Source organism: Bufo gargarizans, chromosome 1, assembly GCF_014858855.1.
Source record: "Bufo gargarizans isolate SCDJY-AF-19 chromosome 1, ASM1485885v1, whole genome shotgun sequence".
In the NCBI taxonomy this organism is placed as follows: domain Eukaryota; kingdom Metazoa; phylum Chordata; class Amphibia; order Anura; family Bufonidae; genus Bufo; species Bufo gargarizans.
The window spans coordinates 570,665,404-570,686,785 of NC_058080.1; the positions used below are offsets into that span (position 1 = coordinate 570,665,404).

At 41.7% G+C, this 21,382-nt stretch overlaps 1 protein-coding gene across 26 annotated transcripts in view; it reads left to right on the forward strand.

Annotated features, from left to right (window-relative positions):
• NCOR2 (nuclear receptor corepressor 2) overlaps positions 1 to 21,382 on the forward strand; it is a 407,074-nt gene that overhangs the window by 351,797 nt on the left and 33,895 nt on the right. For 24 of the 26 annotated variants that reach the window (XM_044275678.1, XM_044275679.1, XM_044275664.1 and 21 more), the window contains 5 exons: positions 12,103 to 12,194; positions 12,277 to 12,436; positions 14,361 to 14,513; positions 16,016 to 16,105; positions 20,036 to 20,316. In XM_044275678.1, coding sequence (XP_044131613.1) covers positions 12,103 to 12,194; positions 12,277 to 12,436; positions 14,361 to 14,513; positions 16,016 to 16,105; positions 20,036 to 20,316 — 776 coding nt within the window. The remainder of the gene's footprint in view (positions 1 to 12,102; positions 12,195 to 12,276; positions 12,437 to 14,360; positions 14,514 to 16,015; positions 16,106 to 20,035; positions 20,317 to 21,382) is intronic. The other 2 variants (XM_044275663.1, XM_044275668.1) reach the window with 2 other exon arrangements.

Genomic DNA, 21,382 nt, shown 5'->3' on the forward strand with positions numbered 1-21,382 from the left:
GCATATCCTAGCGATATTCCATCAGTGTTTGAGATGGGAATACAGTACCTCTTTAAGCACATTTCAGCCCAGCACAAACTAGAGCAAGACTATGAAAGGTCACTCTTGATAAATTCCCTGAGAGTCTACCCTTATTGAACCACAATGTGGAAACTGTTATTATACAGGGTGTCCCTTTCCGAAAGTGCTCAGTTGGTTATCAGTGCAAACACCTAAAAACTGGAAAATATTGCAGAGCACTGGATAAAAGGATGTTTTTATTGAATTTTTGGGTATGCAAACAGTACGTTTCTGAACTATTTCAGCTACTTCATCATGAGATCTCCTAGACCTTTTTGGTAGCAGCGCTGTGTTATATTCCGCATGATCATTGTTTAATTCGATAACCAACTGAATTTAGTTTTTTTCTCTTAGTATCTCAGAGTGAGTAAGGGCAGCTGTGACTTTCTTTTTAATGCTTTATTGGTAATCATGTCTACCTCCACAACAGAGAAGGCTTGTACATATGTAATTTTTGCACAGTTTTTGATGCATTATTTTTGAAGGCATTAGAAAGCTGCCTTAAACGTATCATAGGACCCTTGGCCAGGTGAATAATATATCCCCCATCCAGTATTTCTTAATTGCCCATAGTTGGTGCCCTATGAAGCACTTTGAGTTTCATGAGTACCTGATATTAGTAATTTTCTGTAAATCGAACGGACTTGGAAGGATTTGATCTTCAAAGTACCTTTGCCATGGCTAATCTATTGGATGTGGGTTAGTACTTTAGGAGGAGAGCCCTGGCGGTCGCTCTCCTCCAGTCAGTAATACTACCCCTGAACATAATCTTTATAATGATGGCTGTAATGAGATGAACACTAATAATGGTATGTAGATATCTTTGTTCATGTTTCATAATACACATTATAAAAGACAGTGTCCTTGGTGGGATTTGCAGACTGTGTCCTTGGTCGGATTTGAACCCAGGACACCGGCGCTGCAAGGCAACAGTGCTAACCACGGTGTAGCCACCATGCTGCCCATCATTCATCGACTTCTATTGACAAGTGTTGTGGCCATGCTCTGGGATCGATCAATTTGCAGGAGGGGGAAGGAGGTTCATCTGCGATCACCACTTTCTGCGAAAAGTGGATCCCATATATAGTTTACCTTCCATTGTAATCTTGCCTGTGATAAGATGACTGCTGAAAATGAATCTCTAGAGAACGGAAAGTGGCAGTCTATTATGAATATTGGAGAGGAGAGTGAAAACTGCAAGATTTCAGGATTGTTTTTTTTTTTTATGTACCTAATGATGTAGAAAAAATTCACCAGAATTTAAAGAAAACATATGTTAATAAAAAAAAAAAAGGTACTAGTTCATTTTCTGACTATAGATTCCCTTTAAGTTCCACCCCTATTCTAACAATATAACAAAATAATAACAAAGACAGGTGCACTCTGCGGTCTTACTAAACCCTTAAACTGATTTTAAAATTGAGAGATTAGTCAACATGTCCTACGGTGTAGAACATGTCTAAGCCCGGGCACCACGCCAAGGTTTCTCAAGGAGCCCGGGACCTAACACTCTCCTACCTGAGCCGTATGGGCAATACCAGGAGCCAGTGGGCAAATTACAGGAGCATGAGGCCGACTCACAAACAACTGGTGAGTTGTTTGTGAGTCGGCCTCATGCTCCTGTAATTTGCCCACTGGCTCCTGGTATTGCCCATATGGCTCAGGTAGGAGAGCGTTAGGTCCCGGGCTACTTGAGAAACCTTGGCGTGGTGCCCGGGCTTAGACATGTTCTACACCGTAGGACATGTTGACTAATCTCTCAATTTTAAAATCAGTTTAAGGGTTTAGTAAGACCGCAGAGTGCACCTGTCTTTGCTATTATTTTGTTATATTGTTATATTGATTATCACATCCACATAATTGCTACCTTGTGTAGGATGTCTATTGTGGTACTTGTGGTTCCCTGCGGGCATCCTCCACCGTATGCATTTTTGCTGGGGATCACCATTAGCAACGGGCCACAAGTGCAGAATTTGCTCCTATATATATATATATATATATATATATATATATATATATATATATATATATATATATATGACTGCATGAGAGTTTGAGCACCTCCTGCTAATACCACGCCATTCTTTTCAGTTTGTATCCACCCCTATTCTACCTGAGAATGCCCAAAACAGGAAAACCCCTTTAATAAAAACTAACATAACCCCCCCTTCCCATTGTTTTGTCTGTTGGTCTCTCTAGAAAAAAATCTGGACTGACTGCAAACATGGTGTAAATTTATATAGCTAATATAAAATTTGCTGGAAAAGCAGACCTCACATGCTTACCTATACACTTTTTAATGACTGCCAGAGTACATAGATTAGGACTGGTTTAAAGAGGTTTTCTGAGAATTTTATACTGATGACTTATCCCCATCCTATGGGGATAAAACACCCGGGACCCCTGCCGATCAGCTGTTTGAGAAGGCAGTGCTCCTCTTCACTATGTATGGCGATGTGCTTGGTAAGCTGCGAGGAGGTCACGGCACTCACATGAGCGCTGGTGCCTTCTCAAACAGCTGATCTGCAGGGCTCTCAAACTTTTTACCCTCACCAATCAGATACTGATGACCTATCCTGAGGATAGGTCATTAGTAGGGATGAGCGAGTCAACTTCAGATGAAACATCCGAAGTCGATTTGCATAAAACTTAATTTCAATACTGTACGGAGCGAGCTCCGTACAGTATTATAATGTATTGGTTCAGATGACTTTGCAAGACTTCGTGTGATAACTTCATAAATTGATTTCTACTGTAAAACTATTTCCCGAACTCTAGTTCGGTTCCAAGTGGTACCTTCCCTCATCCCTAGTCATTAGTATAAAAATCTTGGAAAACCTTTGAAATTTTTATTTATTTATTATTTATAGCCAGTTTTTGAGACCTAAGCTACATGAGCTGATGTATGAATACATCCACGGACAATCAATGCATGTACCTCCCATTTGGCAGTATGATGGAACTCCTGTGCCCTCTAGGTTGGGGATCAAAATGAGGAGCAAGATTCATTACCTGCAGTAAGCCTGTCCTGTGCTCAGTATAATTAAAATCAAAGTGCAGCTAGGGTTACAAGGATCAATGAATATAGTGGAGTTCTTCCCAAGACGCATCATTTCATAATACATCTCTGTAGCTGATCCCTCCATCTTCTGATAAAGCTACACTAATCTTCTCCCGTCCACAGCATATAATCAGCTTGCACACCATCTCTTCAATTTGTTGCTTTTTACTTGGAAGGTTTCAAAGCATACAGTATGTGGATACCTTACAATCTCAAGATCAAAGTGGTTTACGTAGTTGATTCAGATAGAGTAGGAGCTCTTCCATTCAGTAGTCCATGTGGAGGCTCTGCAGGAAAGGAATGTGCACTGGTGTCTGCCAATGTGACATTTCAGGGGACCTCCCCATTCTTCAGGCATGCAACCTGTTGTCAGTGTCCACCTTAAAAAGCCCACCCATTCAGGGGTTTGCCACATGATTGTTGAACAGCTAAACATACAAATTCAGCATTCAAGCAATGTACTACTTAAAGCTTTCACAATACGAAATATGATGATTAATCCGAACTATCAATAAATAATACTCTGCGCATAAATTCATGTATGAGAGAACCAGCAGATAAAAACTAAACCAATCATCACATAAGAAACAGAACCAGCTCAATGAAACTGCAGTTTCTTGAGGCCATTTTCATGTTATAGAGCTGAAAGAGCAGAGTATATATGTATATATAGATATAAAAGATTCAGTATATTCTCTACTCTTTTTCTATGCTCATCAGTACACAATGTGGTCCTACTCAGTGGTTGACAGCTACTGTACAGTATCTGTATGCAAGCTCATATAGGAAAGGCCTCTGTCAGTCATTGACAGCCTAATGTACCCTTAAGGCTACTTTCACACTAGCGTTCTGCTGTCCGCTCGTGAGCTCCGTTTGAAGGAGCTCACGAGCGGAGCAGAACGCTTCCGTCCAGCCCTGATGCAGTCTGAATGGAGCGGATCCGCTCAGACTGCATCAGTCTGGCGGCGTTCAGCCTCCGCTCCGCTCGCCTCCGCACGGCCAGGCGGACAGCTGAACGCTGCTTGCAGCGTTCGGGTGTCCGCCTGGCCGTGCGGAGGCGAGCGGATCCGTTCAGACTTATAATGGAAGTCAATGGGGACGGATCCGCTTGAAGATGACACCATATGGCTCAATCTTCAAGCGGATCCGTCCCCCATTGACTTTACATTGAAAGTCTGAACGGATCCGCTCAGGCTACTTTCAGACTTAGAAATTTTTCTAAGTTATTAATGCAGACGGATCCGTACTGAACGCAGCCTCCGTCTGCATTAATATGATCGGATCCGTTCAGAACGGATCCGATCGAACGCTAGTGTGAAAGTAGCCTAAGTAAGGATTTTAAATAATAGTTTACAACCTATACTGAATCTGTTCCCATAAATCTATATATCAATCTGCTCTGCTCCTCCTGCTTTATAACATGATGGTGATAGGTTGGATAGCATTTTCCTGGTGGCAGGTTCCCTTTTAAAGAGAGTAATGTGCAGCCAGCATGTTATAGAGGAGGAGGAGCTGAGCAGATTAATAGATGGTTTTGTTGGAAACTATTCAGCAAAAATTATAATTTTATACATTTACGGTAATTCTCTGCTTCTTCTGAGTTCAGTAGCCCATCTTATCATCAGTGTGGACCATCTTATCAGTGACTGACATTTTTTTTTTTAACAAACTTTATTGTTTTCTAGAACAAATATACAATAGCATAGCATTCAACTATACATAAGTAATTATGAACATTTGACATAATTAACCCTGTTTACCCCCCCCCCCCCTCCCTTATTCCACTGCTGCGGGAACCACCCATATCTTAGTTTCTCCTGCGGTCTCCGTTTCCGGAACCACCTACAACCAAGCTTTTGAGGGAAAGACCCTACCTTCTTTAGAGATACTCTAAATTAAATTTTAATTCCAATTTCCCTGCCATCCTCCTATAAGCATCAATATTGTCCATCCGGGCTCTCCATTCATTAATAATAGGACTATTTTTTGTACCCCAATATTTAACAATCAGGGCCTTCGCTACCACAAAGCCTTCCAGACATACTTGTGTCTGGTAGGGCATCAGATCAGAAGGAGAGAAGTTGCACAATATTGCCTGCATAAAACATTGATTCAATTTGATCTTATATCTTCTAAATATTTCCTCATAGATATTAGTCCAAAACCCTCTTACTTTTGGGCAATCCCAAAATAGGTGACCTAGGTCCGCATTTTCTACAGAACATTTCCAACACAGGTCCCATTTTTCCCTATATATTTTAGCGAGGAAGGCAGGGGAGTAATATAGGCGATGTACAACCTTAAACTGGGTAAGTCTATATTTCTGACAAATCGATACTTTTTTTATATTTTGATAGATTATATCCCATTCCAGGTTACTACCATCACCCAATTCAACCTCCCAACCGCCCTCGCTTTTAAATTTGGTTATTTCCCCTAAACAGTCCCGAAATCTATGATATATTTGAGAGAGTGTAAGTTGTCTATCCCTATATCTAAAACAATAATCCAAAAAGGAGTTTGCTCTAACAGTCAAAAGGCTTTTATCCTCAGTGTTCCTATATGCATGACTAATTTGTGCGTATCTATAACTATCCATAAAGGTTACTGGTGTACCCTTTACTAATACATCCAAAGGGATAATATTACCATGTGATATTATGTGAGTTAAGCGGTTAATACCGCATGAATTCCAATATTTGTGATCTACAATTGACATAAATTCTACTAAATTATAATTGTGCCAAAGTGGAGTAAAGTGAGTAGGGTTTTTACGCCCAGTATTTTCTTAATCTTGTTCCAAACCCTATTTAGTGTATCACTAATAAGACATTGTTTTTTCCTTCTACCCGGATGTCCAGTCTCCAGAATAGAAAAAATATCCCCATATGCCCCCTGAGATTCCCTTGCCAGGATACCTAACAATAGAGCAGACTGGTGGTCTGCCCCCCCCTCGCCCACACACCACTTTATCTGAGCGGCAAGATAGTATCCTTGAAGGAAGGGGAGGGACAGACCACCATCTCTCTCAGAAAGACAAATATATTTTTGCTTGATCCTAACCCTCCCCCTCCCCCAGATCAACTCATTCAACAATTTATCTAGCAGCCCGAAAAAGGAATCATCAATCCATATCGGGCATGCTGTCAGGGGATATAAGGCAATAGGGAGAACCACCATCCTTATTAATGCAATTCTTTCCACCTGTGATAGGGGCAACTTCTGCCAGGCCAGGATCTCATCTCTGACCTTATTGATCATAGGGATAATATTTAGGGAATTGTATCTGGATAAATCAGCACTTATTCTAATGCCCAGATATCGGATAGAATCGGTTCATCCAAGTAGCCTGATACCAGAAAATCCCTCCGGGGGTGCTCGGGCAAGGGGAAGAAGTTCAGACTTATCCCAATTTACTTTATACCCTGATAATAAACCATATTCTCTCAAAATTTTCATAATCGGTGTAACCACTTTCCACCCTTGCCTCAAAAATGTTAAGATATCATCCGCGTATAAACTGATCTTATCCGCCTCTCCACTCCCACCAAAACTAATGATCTAATTTGATTGTCTGATTTTACATGCAAGAGGTTCCAAAGCCAAGGCAAATATCAAAGGTGAGAGGGGACACCCCTGCCGGGTACCCCGCTGTAACGGGATCTGTTCAGAGTCAGACCCATTTATCCTAACCCTGGCATTAGAATCACAATAAAGTAGTTGTATCCATTTAATGAAATTTTTCCCCAGGTTCATTCTATCCAGGGTTCCCCACAGGAAGGGCCACTCCACCCTGTTAAAAGACTTCTCGGCATCCAATGACAGGATGGAGCGGTCCTCCCCTTCCCCAACATAGATGTTTAAAAGGGCTCTACGGATACTAGATTGTATTTCACGTTTGGGGACAAATCCAGTCTGGTCAGGATGAATCAACCTATTTGCAAGCAATTTAGCTAATATCTTATAGTCGGTATTGAGTAATGATATTGGGCGATATGCCCCTACCTCAGTCTTATCCTTATCCTTCTTCAGAATCAAGGAGATGGAGGCCTCCCTCATAGAAGGGGGGAGTGAACCACTCCTCCAAGACTCATTGAGCATCTGAAGAAGGAAAGGCAACGATAAACTCTATAAAATTCAAAAGGCAGGCCATCCCTGCCTGGGGCCATATTACCTTTTAATGCTGTCGACAGCCGCCTCCACCTCCTCAAGGGTAATTGGTGAATTTAGTTTAAAGCAATCCTGCTCAGAGAGGCGAGGAAGTTCAACACCATCAAAGAACAGGGCCCGGGCTCTATCATCCACCCCAAGGTCCGACTGATATACCCTAGTAAAGTGTTCCAAAAAGGCGGCTTTAATTTTAAAACAATCATTAGTTAGGGCACCAGTGGACAACTTAATTTGCCTTATGTGGTTTTGGGTCCGTTGATTAGCAATTACGGAAGCGGCAAGCCAACATTTTGCCTGTCTTACCTTTTTCAAAAAAGTCTTGCTGTCCCGCAAAAAAGGACCTATGCTGCGCTTTTTCACAAAGAAAGGACTGATATTTCCTCTTGGCCTCCATTAATGTAAGTCGGATATTTTCCTCCTTCTTTCTAGCTAATTCTACCTCCAAAGCCCTTACCCTTTCTACCAATTCCTTTTCAGTACTGGCATATTCCGCCCTTTTCCTCTTAGCCCTCCTAATATATACCCCTCTGATCATAGCCTTCAAAGAATCCCACACATAATGGATATGTGTGGATCCATAATTTAATGCCCAAAATTCTAAAATATCCTTCCCGATCCTTTCTTGGTCGCTGACCACATGGATCCAATGTGGATTTAATCTAAAGGATTTTCTCCCATCTATGGACAGTGAATCAGCCGTCGACACCAACATTGGGGTATGATCAGATATTCCGTGTGGTTCATACTTACTATCCGTTCCAAAAAGTCCGGACTCGCCAGAGTCAAATCTATCCTTGACATGACCCTGCAGGATCTGCTAAAACAGGAGAAAACAATTTTTTTCCCATACATAAACTGCCACACATCTATAAGGCCCATCTCCCGGCAGATCCTGCTAAGGGTCGTATACTGATCATTTATGGTCCCCCCTCCACTTAGGTAGGATACCCTATCCCCATTATCCATAACGGAGTTAAAATCCCCCAACACTAATATAGGACATGGATCCCTCTTACAGACATACTCCGCTAGTTTTCTCAGCACTTCCGACAAGAAGGGAGGAGGAATATATACAAATGCAAGCACGCATATCAGTCCCATCCATCGGCCATATAGAAAGACAAATCGCCCCTCCTTATCAATCCATTGATCATATGAGTCGTAATCAACATTCCTATGTATATAGACACTTACTCCTCGTGAATAGGCCGAGTGGTGGGAGTGATACTTGTACCGTGACCAAGATTTTTGCATATAATACAATTTTTCAGCAGTACAGTTTGTCTCAAGCAACCCCACAATAGCAGGTAAATGTCTAGAGACAATTTCAAAGGCCACCCTCCGCTTAATCTTGTCCGCCAACCCACGGACATTCCATGTTAATATACGTGGCATTTACATAATAACGGATGGTCAGGTCTATCCCTCCTATTCTCTATTCTATGTTTGGTCCCTCAGCAGTGAAACTGCTCCTTCGGCCGATGACACGTCCCCTCAGCCCTGCGGTACCCTCTCACAGCCCGCAGTGCACCGGGTCCATGCGACACACCGGCCAGAGGCTCCCGCAGCCCCACACTTATTCAAGTGTCAGACAGGGCCCCTAGCGAGACACTCTCACCGCTCGCTGCACCCCGCCGAACTCCAGGCACAGCAGACGCTCCACAGGACACCTCCGTCAAGGGAAGGAGCCCACCAGCCGATCCGACACAGGTAACGTGCGGCGCCCTCACGGCTTCACCGCAGGCAGTCGGTCCAACAATTCAGGCGCCGAAGGAGAGGCGACAGGAGAAGCTCAGAGCAGCAGGGGGGCGGAGGCCCGCAGCACGCCTACGACATGCCGCACGCCTCAAATGGTCACGACTGACGTTTATTTCTATATACACACTTAAGGCTGTATTATATTAAAAGATTTTGCATGCGATTGTTGGGAGGGAAACGTTCCTTCCCAGCAATCGCCTGCTCGTTAGTGGAGGAGGCCACTGCTATTACCATATCGGGAGGAGACATCGCTAATGCCATTGCTCGTCCTCATACTGACTAGTTGTTTGCCGGCAACAGACTGTGATAAGACAGCACGATCTGCCACCAGCAAACAATGATTTTTAAGCCTGCTTAAAAATCTGAATTGCTTGATGAATGAGCGTTTGCTTTCTCATTGGGTAATCAGCGGCAGTATTACACTGCCAGATCATCACTAACAAGATATAAAGGACAAGATTTACTGAATCTTTTCCAATAAAACAATATATCAGTCTGCTTAGCTCATCCTGCTCTGTATCATGCTGCCTGCAGATTGCACTGCATTTTATGATGACAGGAGGTGGTTACCTTTTAATTATTCTGTACTGTATATCTAGTATATAGTCAGGTCTATAAATATTGGGACATCGACACAATTGTAACATTTTTGGCTCTATACACCACCACAATGGATTTGAAATGAAACGAACAAGATGTGCTTTAACTGCAGACTGTCAGCTTTAAGCTACTTTCACATTTGCGTTCAGAGCGGATCCGTCTGAGACGGATCCGCTCATATAATGCAGACGATGGATCCGTTCAGAAGGGATCCGTCTGCATTATATTGTAAAATAAATTCTAAGTGTGAAAGTAGCCGCAGACGGATCCGTCCAGACTTTACATTGAAAGTCAATGGGGGACGGATCAGTTTGAAAATTGAGCCATATTGTGTCAAATTCAAACTGATCCGCCCCCCTTGACTTACATTGTAAGTCTGGACGGATCCGTTTGCCTCCGCACGGCCAGGCGGACACCCGAACGCTGCAAGCAGCTTTCGGGTGTCCGCCTGCTGAGCGGAGTGGAGCCCAAACGCTGCCAGACTGATGCATTCTGAGCGGATCCGCATCCTGTCAGAATGCATTAGGGCTGGACGGATGCATTCGGGGCCGCTTGTGAGAGCCTTTAAACGGAACTCACAAGCGGAGCCCCGAACACAAATGTGAAATTAGCCTTAATTTGAGGGCATTTACATCCAAATCAGGTGATCGGTGCAGGAATTACAACAGGTTGCATATGTGCCTCCCACTTAAGGAACGAAAAGTAATGGGACAACTGGCTTCTCAGCTGTTCCATGGCCAGGTGTGCGTTATTCCCTCATTATCCCAATTACAGTGAGCAGATAAAAGGTCCAGAGTTCATTTCAAGTGTGCTATTTGCATTTGGAATCTGTTGCTGTCAACTCTCAAGATGAGATCCAAAGAGCTGTCACTATCAGTGAAGCAAGACATCCTTAGGCTGAAAAAACGCAACAAACCCATCAGAGAGATAGCAAAAACATTAGGTGTGGCCAAAAGAACAGTTTGGAATATTCTTAAAAAGAAGGAACGCACCGGTGAGCTCAGCAACACCAAAAGACCCTGAAGACCATGGAGAACAACTGTGGTGGATGACTGAAGAATTCTTTCCCTGGTGAGGAAAACACCCTTCACAACTGTTGGCCAGATCAAGAACACTCTCCAGGAGGTAGGTGTATGTGTGTCAGTCGATAATCAAGAGAAGAGCTCACCAGAGTGAATACAAAGGATTCACCACAAGATGTAAACCATTGGTGAGCCTCAAAAACAGGAAGGCCAGATTAGAGTTTGCCAAACGACATCTAAAAAAGCCTTCACAGTTCTGGAACTACATCCTATGGACAGATGAAACCAAGATCAACTTGTATTAGTGATGGGAAGAGAAGAGTATGGAGAAGGAAAGAAACTGCTCATGATCCTAAGCATACCACCTCATCAGTGAAGCATGGTGGTGTTAGTGTCAGGGCGTGGGCATGTATGGCTGCCAATGGAACTGGTTCTCTTGTATTTATTGATGATGTGACTGCTGACAAAAGCAGCAGGATGAATTCTGAAGTGTTTCGGGCAATATTATCTGCTCATATTTAGCCAAATGCCTCAGAACTCATTGGAGTTCACATTCACAGTGCAGATGGACAATGACCCAAAGCATACTGCAAAAGCAACCCAAGAGTTTTTTAAGGCAAAGAAGTGGAATGTTATGCAATGGCCAAGTCAATCACCTGACCTGAATCCGATTGAGTTGTTTTTCACTTGCTGAAGACAAAACTGAAGGGAAAATGCCCCAAGAACAAGCAGGAACTGAAGACAGTTGCAGTAGAGGCCTGGCAGAGCATTACCAGGGATGAAACCCAGCGTCTGGTGATGTCTATGCGTTCCAGACTCCAGGCTGTAATTGACTGCAAAGGATTTGTAACCAAGTATAAAAAAGTGAAAGTTTGATTTATGATTATTATTCTGTCCTATTACTTTTGGTCCCTTAACAAGTGGGAGGCACATATGCAAACTGTTGTAATTCCTACACCGATCACCTGATTTGGATTTAAATAGCCTCAAATTAAAGCTGACAGTCTGCAGTTAAAGCACATTTTGTTCGTTTCATTTAAAATCCATTGTGCTGGTGTATAGAGCCAAAAATGTTAGAATTGTGTCGATGTCCCAATATTTATGGACCTGACTGTATGTCTCTTTAAAGTAACTTATTCATATCTGTTCCTCTTTGGGACCCTCAAAGCATGTTTATTCCTTTTTGTAAAATTTATAGCACATATTTTCTGCCAATGATTGAACTAGGAAATACATAGTGTAAGAAAAAAATAGTTTAAGATTTTTTCTTACTCCTTGTAAAATAATGTAATAATAATAATGTTTTTTTTACTTTGTCACTTATGGAGCACTCTCAGTGCCGAACAACAGCAATTTGTTGATGTCTTGCAGTTGTGATTATCATAACCTTGTTTAGTTGTTATTTTATATATTACTGTATTTATTTTGCAGGAACAGCTCATGGAGGAAGTCTCACTAAAGGTTTGCCAAACAGTCGACCTCCTCCAGATCCTCAAATAACATACAGAGGGTCCATAACACATGTGAGTTCAATCTATGTACTGCCAATATAAAATGTGATCTTAATTTAAATTTTGCACTGACACAACATTTTGCACACTTAAGGGCACTCCAGCAGACGTACTGTACAAAGGAACCATTTCGAAGATCATGGGAGAACACAGTCCTGGCAGGGTAGACCGAATGCGGGAGGAACCGCTGTCCAAAGGTCAGGTCATTTATAAAGGCAAGAAAGGCCACATCCTGTCCCTCGATGGCAAGTCTGGTGATTTCCTTTCCTTGGACCTGTTGTTAAAGACTGTAAATCATGATAATATAATAGGTTCCCTCTAAATTGTAGACATTCGCTATTGTGTTCTTCTGAAAGTAATGACTGAGCAAATGCTGGAGTTTTAAAGGCTGTCATGACCTGGAAGTGGCTCAGTTAATGCATAAATGCCAAGGTTTCATGCAGTGCATAGGACAACCTACAAAAGTAAAATGTAATGATGTAATAGGAGGGTGTTAGTTATTTTTTTCTTTGTTTTATTTCCGCCAAAACATATATTTTTCAATGGTTGGCATGTCGCTTGACTTAACCCTATGGTGATCTATGTTTGGTTTAGTAGAACTGTGAGTGGTCTTGATGAGCGTTCCATGATATGTAACTAGTGCAGTAAAGCAGTTCCAAACTAGCCCTCAGCCTGAATTCAGTCAAACTTAAAAGGCTTGTCCAAGTAAAAAAAAAAATATATTATACCAGGAGCACTAAATGTCAATAAAATATTCGCCACTTTTCTTCATACTTATGGTACTCCTTTTCTCCTCTGCTACTTCCTGCGTCACACTTCTTTCCTTCAGAACTGATGTCCTCTTTCTGGCAGCAGCAGTGACATTCCATGCCCATAGGTAACCGTGCAGCCACTCATATGCCTAAGGCCAGTGCAGCGGTTGTGTGTATGGGACATTACTGATACGGTCAGGAAAACAAACACCGATGGGGAGGACCTGAGCAGGAAGCGGCAAGTGAGAAAGATGGTATCACTTTGTTTTTTATTTTAAAAGTTTACTTTTTAAGTTAAATTTAATTTTTTTCTATCAGACTTACAGTATATGGAGTCTGAGAAAAAAATTCCCTGAAATCCCATTCATGCAATGTACCGTAGAGCCCCATAGAAGTGTGTGGGTAGCATATTACAGTTCTGTGCAACTTGCAGGTATGTGTGAGACAGTAGGTTGTCCTAGATATTGCTCATTAAGCATTTCAGCATTTATCTGTTCCAATGTCGGTAGCATGTACGGTTCAGTCTTTTGCTTCTGTCTAAACAGAGAAGAGCAAATTATTCCCTTGGTTTTCTACGCTTACAACAACCATAAACTGTGGGGGAAGGGTTGGGTATACTTTTTTTTTTTTTTATTTATTTTTTTTTAAACTCTTTCTGATTTATTGGGGCATCCTCTGGGTATGAAGCTCTTTTTTTCTGTTGCACGCTAATTCAAATTTGGATTTCTCTTTAGGAGATTAATTATCTAATACTAATAGAAACATTAATCACATTCAGCAAAGAAAAAAAAAAAAAAGCAGGATTATGCAGAAGTATCTTTCCTGTTCTGCTGAGTGGTGTTTCCATGGAAAGATTAATCTCTGTTCTTTACTGTGCTGCTGAGTAGGGAACATGCAGGCATCGTTGCTGCGAAAAACAAAGTAGCACGTTTTCTTGTCACATGGTACATATCACACATTGTCCTAAAGCATTGGGCATTGCTGCGGTTCACTTTGGGGGTCTATTGTTGAATACATAATGGTCATTTATCAATCTGAAATACTCCTAAGTTAGGCGTATTTCAGGCGCAGATTTTCGGCGCAGTCTTTGACTTCTCCCCACTTACGACAGGTCTAAAATTGTGGGAGTGGACAGGCACATCTCATTTACCATTATTTACGTAAAAAAAGGTCTGAGTTTAAACCAGCTTGGAAGCTGTCTTACATTTAAAACTGGCGCTGGATGCGCCAAAGTTATGTAGTGGCCAGCGCCTCTTCATAACTTCGGCGGATCCACCGCCAGATTAGAGCTTTTTTAAGACCAGCGTTTAAACCGCCAGTCTTAATAAATGTGGCCCATGATTTTTACTTAGCTGCTTGCTGTTATTGGGCTTGGAAATGTTGAATGGATAACAGTTTGCCCTTTTGACATTGTGTTCCTTTTTAGGCAGTTCACCTGCTCCAAACTCCAAAGACGATATTCGGACTGTTGGGTCCTCTCAAGAGGCAACTGCTGCTCCCAAACGCACTTATGACATGATGGAAGGGCAGATGTCAAGAAGTTTACAAGTTCGGGACATACCAACAGGCTCTATAGAAGGTAGGTTTGAACGCCTCTATAGGTCAGTGAAAAGAGTAAGGGGCCGTTCACATCACTCTCCACACTGATTTTTACGCTGGGGAATATGTATGGGTACCCCAAAACTGTATTCAAATGTATCATTCTACAACAGCCCCTATCATGCGCATATATTTGTCATTTGGATTTCTATAGCCTTAACCTTGAAACTGGAAATCCTTTAGTTCTTCTGGCTTTCACAATCATGCTTGTTATTTGGTACATTTTCTTCTATACCTCTTATGGACAGCAGTATCGCTACATGAAAAATACATTATATGGACAAAAGTATGGGGGCACACTTCTTAATCATTGAAATCAGGTGTTTCATTCAGTCCCATTGCCACAGGTGTATAAAATCCAGCCCCTAACCATGCAGTCTGCCCTTTACCAATATTTGTGAAAGAATGGGTCATTGTACAGAGCACACTAAATTCGAGTGTGGTACTGTAAAAGGGTTCCACCATTGCAGCAAGTCAGTTCTTGAACTTTCTTGCCTCCTAAATATTCCACCAGTAGCTATAACTGGTATTATTAGAAAATGGAAGCCTAGAAACAACAACAAATTAGTCAAGAATTGACATATTGTGTAAAGTTACAGAGCAGGGTCACCGAATGCTGAGGAGCATAAGGAATAAAAGTCACCAACGCTCTGCTGACTGAATAACTGCAGAGCTTCAAACCTTCTCTGCTATTTACATGCGTACTAAAACCGCTCCGGGAGCTTCATGGCATTGGTTTCCATGGCTGAGCAGCATGCAAGCTGCCTTATATCATCAAGCATAATGGCAAGTGTCAGATGTGGACTCTGGATCAGTGGAAACATGTTCTGTGGAGTGATGAATGACACTTCTCTATCTGGCAGTCTGATGGACGAGTCTGGGTTTGGTGAATTCCAGGAGAACGTTACCTGCCTGACTGCACTGTGCCAACTGTAAAGTTTGGTGTATATGAGAGAACGCTGTGGGATTGCTTTTCTGGGCTTGGCCTAGGCCTCTTAGTTCCACCGAAGGGATGTCCTAATCCTTCTGCATACAAAGACATTTTGGACAATTGTGTGCTTCCAAACGTGTGGGAACTGTTTCTGGAATGCCCTATTCCATCTTGTATTTGTGCCATTGTACAAAGCAAAGCCCTGACCTCTACTGCATCAAGTACCTTTGTGATGAACTAAAATGAATATTACAAGTCTGACCCTTTCATCCAATATCCGTTTCTAACCTCACAAATAGGATAAAGTGGCACAGATTCCCACAGAGACACTCCAAAATCGTGTAGAAAGCTTTCCCAGAGGAGTGGAAGTTGTTGTTAGCTGCAAAGGGGAGGGAACCATCTCCATATTAATGCCTCTGGATTTAAAATGGGATGTACTGAGCAGTGTCCTAATACTTTTTTCCATACAGTATAGATTGGAAACGTTTTAGGTTGTTTAATTACTGCGATCATGAATGTCATAGTATGTATATATATCTGTTTGTGTGCAGGTTTAATGGGAAGAGCCATTCCTGGTGACAGACATAGTCCACATGGCATGAAGGAACCGCCACAGCATATACGAGGCTCTATCACACAGGGTAATCTTTACCATATTGTCCCCTTTACACCTTTTGCTTTCATGTTTTTGTATTTTCTGAATTTAATTATAAAAATTTAGCTTACCTGTTAACGGGTGGCCTATGATAGAAATGCCTATTCTTGTCTGCAAAACGAATATGAATAGGACATGTTCTATCTTTTTATTTATTTAAATCTGTGAACAGAGCAACAGATGCGGACAGCACACGGTGTGTTGTCCACATCTTTCTCGGGCCCCATTGAAGTGAATGGGTCCGCATCCAAGCTGCAAAACCTGCGGCTCAGATGCGGACCCAAACAATGGTTGTGTGCGTGAGACCTTAGGCTGGATTCACAGATGTCAGACATATATTGCTTCCATGTTACCCCCCAGTATTACTGCCTGACCATGGTTTTAACTGACCCAAACTCTCAGCCCTAAAGATCTCAGAAAATACACCCATATTATGCATGAATCTAGTCCAAGGATATTACCACGCATAGCAAGTCCACTGCAAATTTTCAGCAGCAGCCCTGGCTGAGATTTACAGTGCCCAAATCTTTGGGTTTCAGTGCTTAAACGTTGCAGATTTCACCCTTTGCAGATATCTACAAACATAAATTGACCTGCTACGGTTTTAAAATCCACACCACATGTCAAGTTATGTGCAGATATCACTACAGACACACTCTGCCGCATGTGGATGAGATTGCTTTTAAGTCTCTTCCGCTTTGCTTCTACTTTAAATACTGTGGATACGCTGCATACAGTTCTGCTACAGAGAATCGGAGCATTTATGATTAATCATACCTTAAATCTGACCATACACACAATGCATTCCTAAAGACTTCAGACCCGTTAACATTTTTCACAGTTTAAGTTGTGGCCTTGTATTAAAATAAAAAATAATGTTCACATCTTTCCCATTCATTCTACACTCAATACCCCATAATGACCAAGTGAAAACAGAATGTCCAACATCTTGCTAATTGAAAGGGAAAAACTAAAATCTTGCATTGTATTCAGACCCTTTACTCAGTACTTAGTTGATGCACTTTTGGTTGTGATTACAGCCTCTAGTCAACTTGTTTGATGCCACAAGGTTTGCTCACCTGGATTTGGAGGTTTTCTACCATTCTTCTTTGCAGAACCTTTCAGCTCTGTCAGGTTGGATGAGGACCATCGGTGGACAGCCATTTTCAAGTCTCTCCAGAGATGTTTGATTGGGTTCAAGTCAGGGCTCTGGTTGGGCCACTCAAGGTCATTTACAGAGTTGTCCCTTAGCCATCCCTGTGTTGTCTTGGCTGGAAGGTGTTGTCTTATTGGAAGGTGAACCTTCGGCCCAGTTTGAGGTCTTGAGAACTCTAGATCAGATTTTCCTTAAGAATATCTGTATTTTTGCTCCATTCCGCTTTCCCTCAAAATTTTAGTTTTTCCTATTTAATAAATTTGTGAAAAATTCTAAAATTCAGTTTTCACTTTCCAATATAACAAAATGTTTAAAGAGTGAAAGAGTCTGAAGACTTTTAGAATGCATTGTATGAGTAGCTGGTTAGGTTGTAAATATTGGGCACAAAATGGCAGTGGCCAATACAGAAGTATAAAAATGCTTAATATGAATAGCTATACTTCTACTGTTATAGTGTGCCAACATTTTTCATGTATATTATACTCCTAGAAAACCCCTTTGATTCTGTTTGGTTGCGTTTTATCCAACATTATATTGTATTGTATTTAACATAGTTTTCACTTTGGGTTATTGGAAATTTTCTGTAAGGCTCCTTTCACACTAGCGTTCGGCTGTCCGCTCGTGAGCTCCGTTTGAAGGGGCTCACGAGCGACCCGAACGCTTCCGTCCAGCCCTGATGCAGTCTGAATGGATGCGGATCCGCTCAGACTGCATCAGTCTGGCGGCGTTCAGCCTCCCCTCCGCTCAGCAGGCGGACACCCGAACGCTGCTTGCAGCGTTCGGCTGTCCGCCTGGCCGTGCGGAGGCGTGCGGATCCGTCCAGACTTACAATGTAAGTCAATGGGGACGGATCCGTTTGAAGATGCCACAATATGGCTCAATCTTCAAGCGGATCCGTCCCCCATTGACTTTCAATGTAAAAGTCTGGACGGATCCGCTCAGGCTAATTTCACACTTAGCTTTTTTTTGCCAATATAATGCCGACGGATCCGTTCTGAACGGAGCCATCGTCTGCATTAATATGATCGGATCCGTTCAGAACGGATCCGATCGAAAGCTAGTGTGAAAGTAGCCTAAGTCATTACAGTGTCCATCCCAGGTGTCATGTGATGTATTGGAAATGTAAAAATATTTTACTCAGCCAGGGACACTATTCAGGTACCTGATGTTTTTCTTGGGGCGGTGGATTCCTACCACTTAATACTTTGTTACATTTTAGCCCAGACGCATTGATTAGACCATGTAAAGTTAGTTTTGCATACAGAACTGACAAATGCTGCAAGTAAGGACACAGCCCTGAGTGTTGGGTGTCTGCTTATTTGATTTTAAAATGTGCAATTTGTATTTAGTCAAAGTAAAAAAATAAATAAAAAAAAATATATATTTTAACCAGTTTGTGGCAATTTATGGTAACTATTGGTAGCTGTGGATATTTGCAAAGAAATTGCTCAGACCATCACTATGGGAGAAGTATCACCTCCGCTTCTTCTTTAGCCTAGGGAGGATAATCATGAATAGGTCCCCTGGAGTGTTATTTCCACAGAGGCTGCATATTATGCCTTCTGCGTATTGTGTCCCCCGTTGATCGCAAGAGGGAACGAATGTGTTGGGACTGGTATTTATGACACAGGTGTTTTACCTGTCTTGGTGCCAATATAACCATTTAGGAACTTTAGCTTGTTTAACTATTTAGGATCCCTGTGGTTGTTTCTGTAGTTGCTACTGTTGATGCATTTTATTACATATGTGCTGTTATTGGCTATCATTGGTGATTATTACTTTTTCATCTTTTAGGGCAACAATTTTCCTCGTTGTAGGTAAATTGCAGGATCAGACAGAACAGATTCCTGTTCATAGTCATCCCAGGGAAAGTTGACCATGCGTTTGTTTTTTCCCAGGGTCTAGTTAGATCACCGTAGATTAGCTTTCCCTACACCCTGAGCCACCCTGCTACTCCTCCTACCACTCTTCCCCACTCACATGCATCCATTTTTTAGTTCAGGGATGTGGTGCTAAACCCTACCCTCGAACATGGTTTAGGTTTGTTGTTTTAATGTGGAATGTGAATTTCTTTATATATATATATATATATAATTTTTTCATTAGTATTTAACTTTAATCCCTACCTTTTAAATAGGTGTTGCGCAGTGCCAACATATTGATGAACTATTCTCATGAGAGATTATCGATATTAGACCTGTTGATCAGCTGTTTGATGGGTTAGTGGCATTTGTGCAAGTGCTGCTTCCGCATCAAAATTACCTGTGTGTCCTCTCGCTCTTCGAGGCGGCACAGTCTAGTGATTGGGACATGAATTTGCAGTTGCACTGTGCAGCCGCTGCAAATGAGCACAAATGTGGAAGCAGCGCTGGCACGAGCGCCACAACCCCTTCAAACAGTTGATCGTGGGCATGCTAGGAGACGGACCCCTGTCGATCTGATATTGATGAATTATGAGGAGGATTGCTTATCAATATCTTTTCAGCACACAACAGTCTTAAGTTTTATGGGTTTTGCATTTTCAGTGCATACATTTATGTACTTGCAAACTAGCACTATCCAGTTTCAGTGAAGAAATGACAAAACCTCTTTTTCCCTTGAAATGCTTGTTTTCCATTGTAACTGTGCTTAGCTCATAAAATGTTATAGGATCCATTTGTATAACTGAATATGTTTGTGTATAATATAAAAAAGGAATATGAAATATCTTTTATTGTGCGGCTTTCTCGTGTAACATTTCATGCTGCGCATTCTGTCTAGGGATCCCACGCGCCTACATTGAGGCTCAAGAAGACTACCTCAGGAGAGAAGCCAAGCAGCTAAAGAGAGAAAGCACTCCACCACGAAGCCTATCTGATGCCTACAAGGTTCGGACACATGAGGGTCTTTCAGGCCCACTCAAGCTAAAGACACATGAGGAAGTGGTGGCAACAGTGAAAGAAGTTGGTAGATCTGTTCATGAGATTCCCAGGGAAGAAATGAGACACAGCGCTGAGCTTCAAGTTAATCCTCGATCACATAAGGAAGGATCAATCACACAGGTTTGTGGTGAAATATACAAAAATTTGGTCAGCAGGAACAGCTGTACTGACCTGAAAAATCAATCACTATAAAGACAAAGTATCATCTTTACCTATAAGTATAAAACAAGCAATTGCTCTTTCACATTGCTGCTCTGGCAGAATTTGCTGCAGCGTGCAGTGATATTCTTGCCATTCGTATGAAGAAAACTTTGATAAAACCTTGACAGGTCCCTGTTTTGGTCAGACTAATCCGTCACAGCATTGTGGCTTCCACTATAAACAGAAGCTATGAAACACGTGTACACTTAGCCTGACATCAGCTCTTTTTATCATTTGAGAGCCTTGGAATTAACCTTTTACTTAGAAGTCCTGTTTTTTGTTGCTATGTGTAACACATTAATGGAAATTTGAAAGTCTTGAATTTTTAGTCTTTTTTTAAAATATATTTTCTGCATAAAAAACAATAATGAATATATTCCTCTATCACAAAATCTAATAACCTGGATAAGAACAAAAATATTGTTTCTAATTTTTTAATTTTTCAATAGTAGATTTTTTTATTATTATTCTACAGTGTCTTGGCACATTATTATGGCTGGCCAGCATGTCTGAGCTGCTCATTTGCTAGGTTTACAGCACTCTACAAGCAGGTAGCTGCATGGATCATAGGAAGCTGTACTTTAGTGATGACTTGTTTGTTGACCTGTGCAGAGGTCATTGTGCAGGGAGGTGGTAGATAAGCTGTGATCATCTGATATTGTAAATAGTGGATCTTGTGTTATCTATATATAGGTGTTATATATCCTCATTATCATCACAGGCAGGATTACTAGATTACTGCATGGAAGTGATTTCCACAGAACAGTAGGTGTCAGCCTAATGTGAGGCCCAGAGGCCAGAATGAAAATGGCTTTTTAAATTATAGAGACGTGGAAAACACCACCATAAAATAAAACCCTACGAATACTGTGTATAAAGTGACAGCTTGTGCAGTTCACCGGCTCTCTTTAAACAGATATTTATTGGTTTTCAATACCAGGGCTGTATCTTATCCTCAGTTAGACATGTATGAAAACAAATGCCT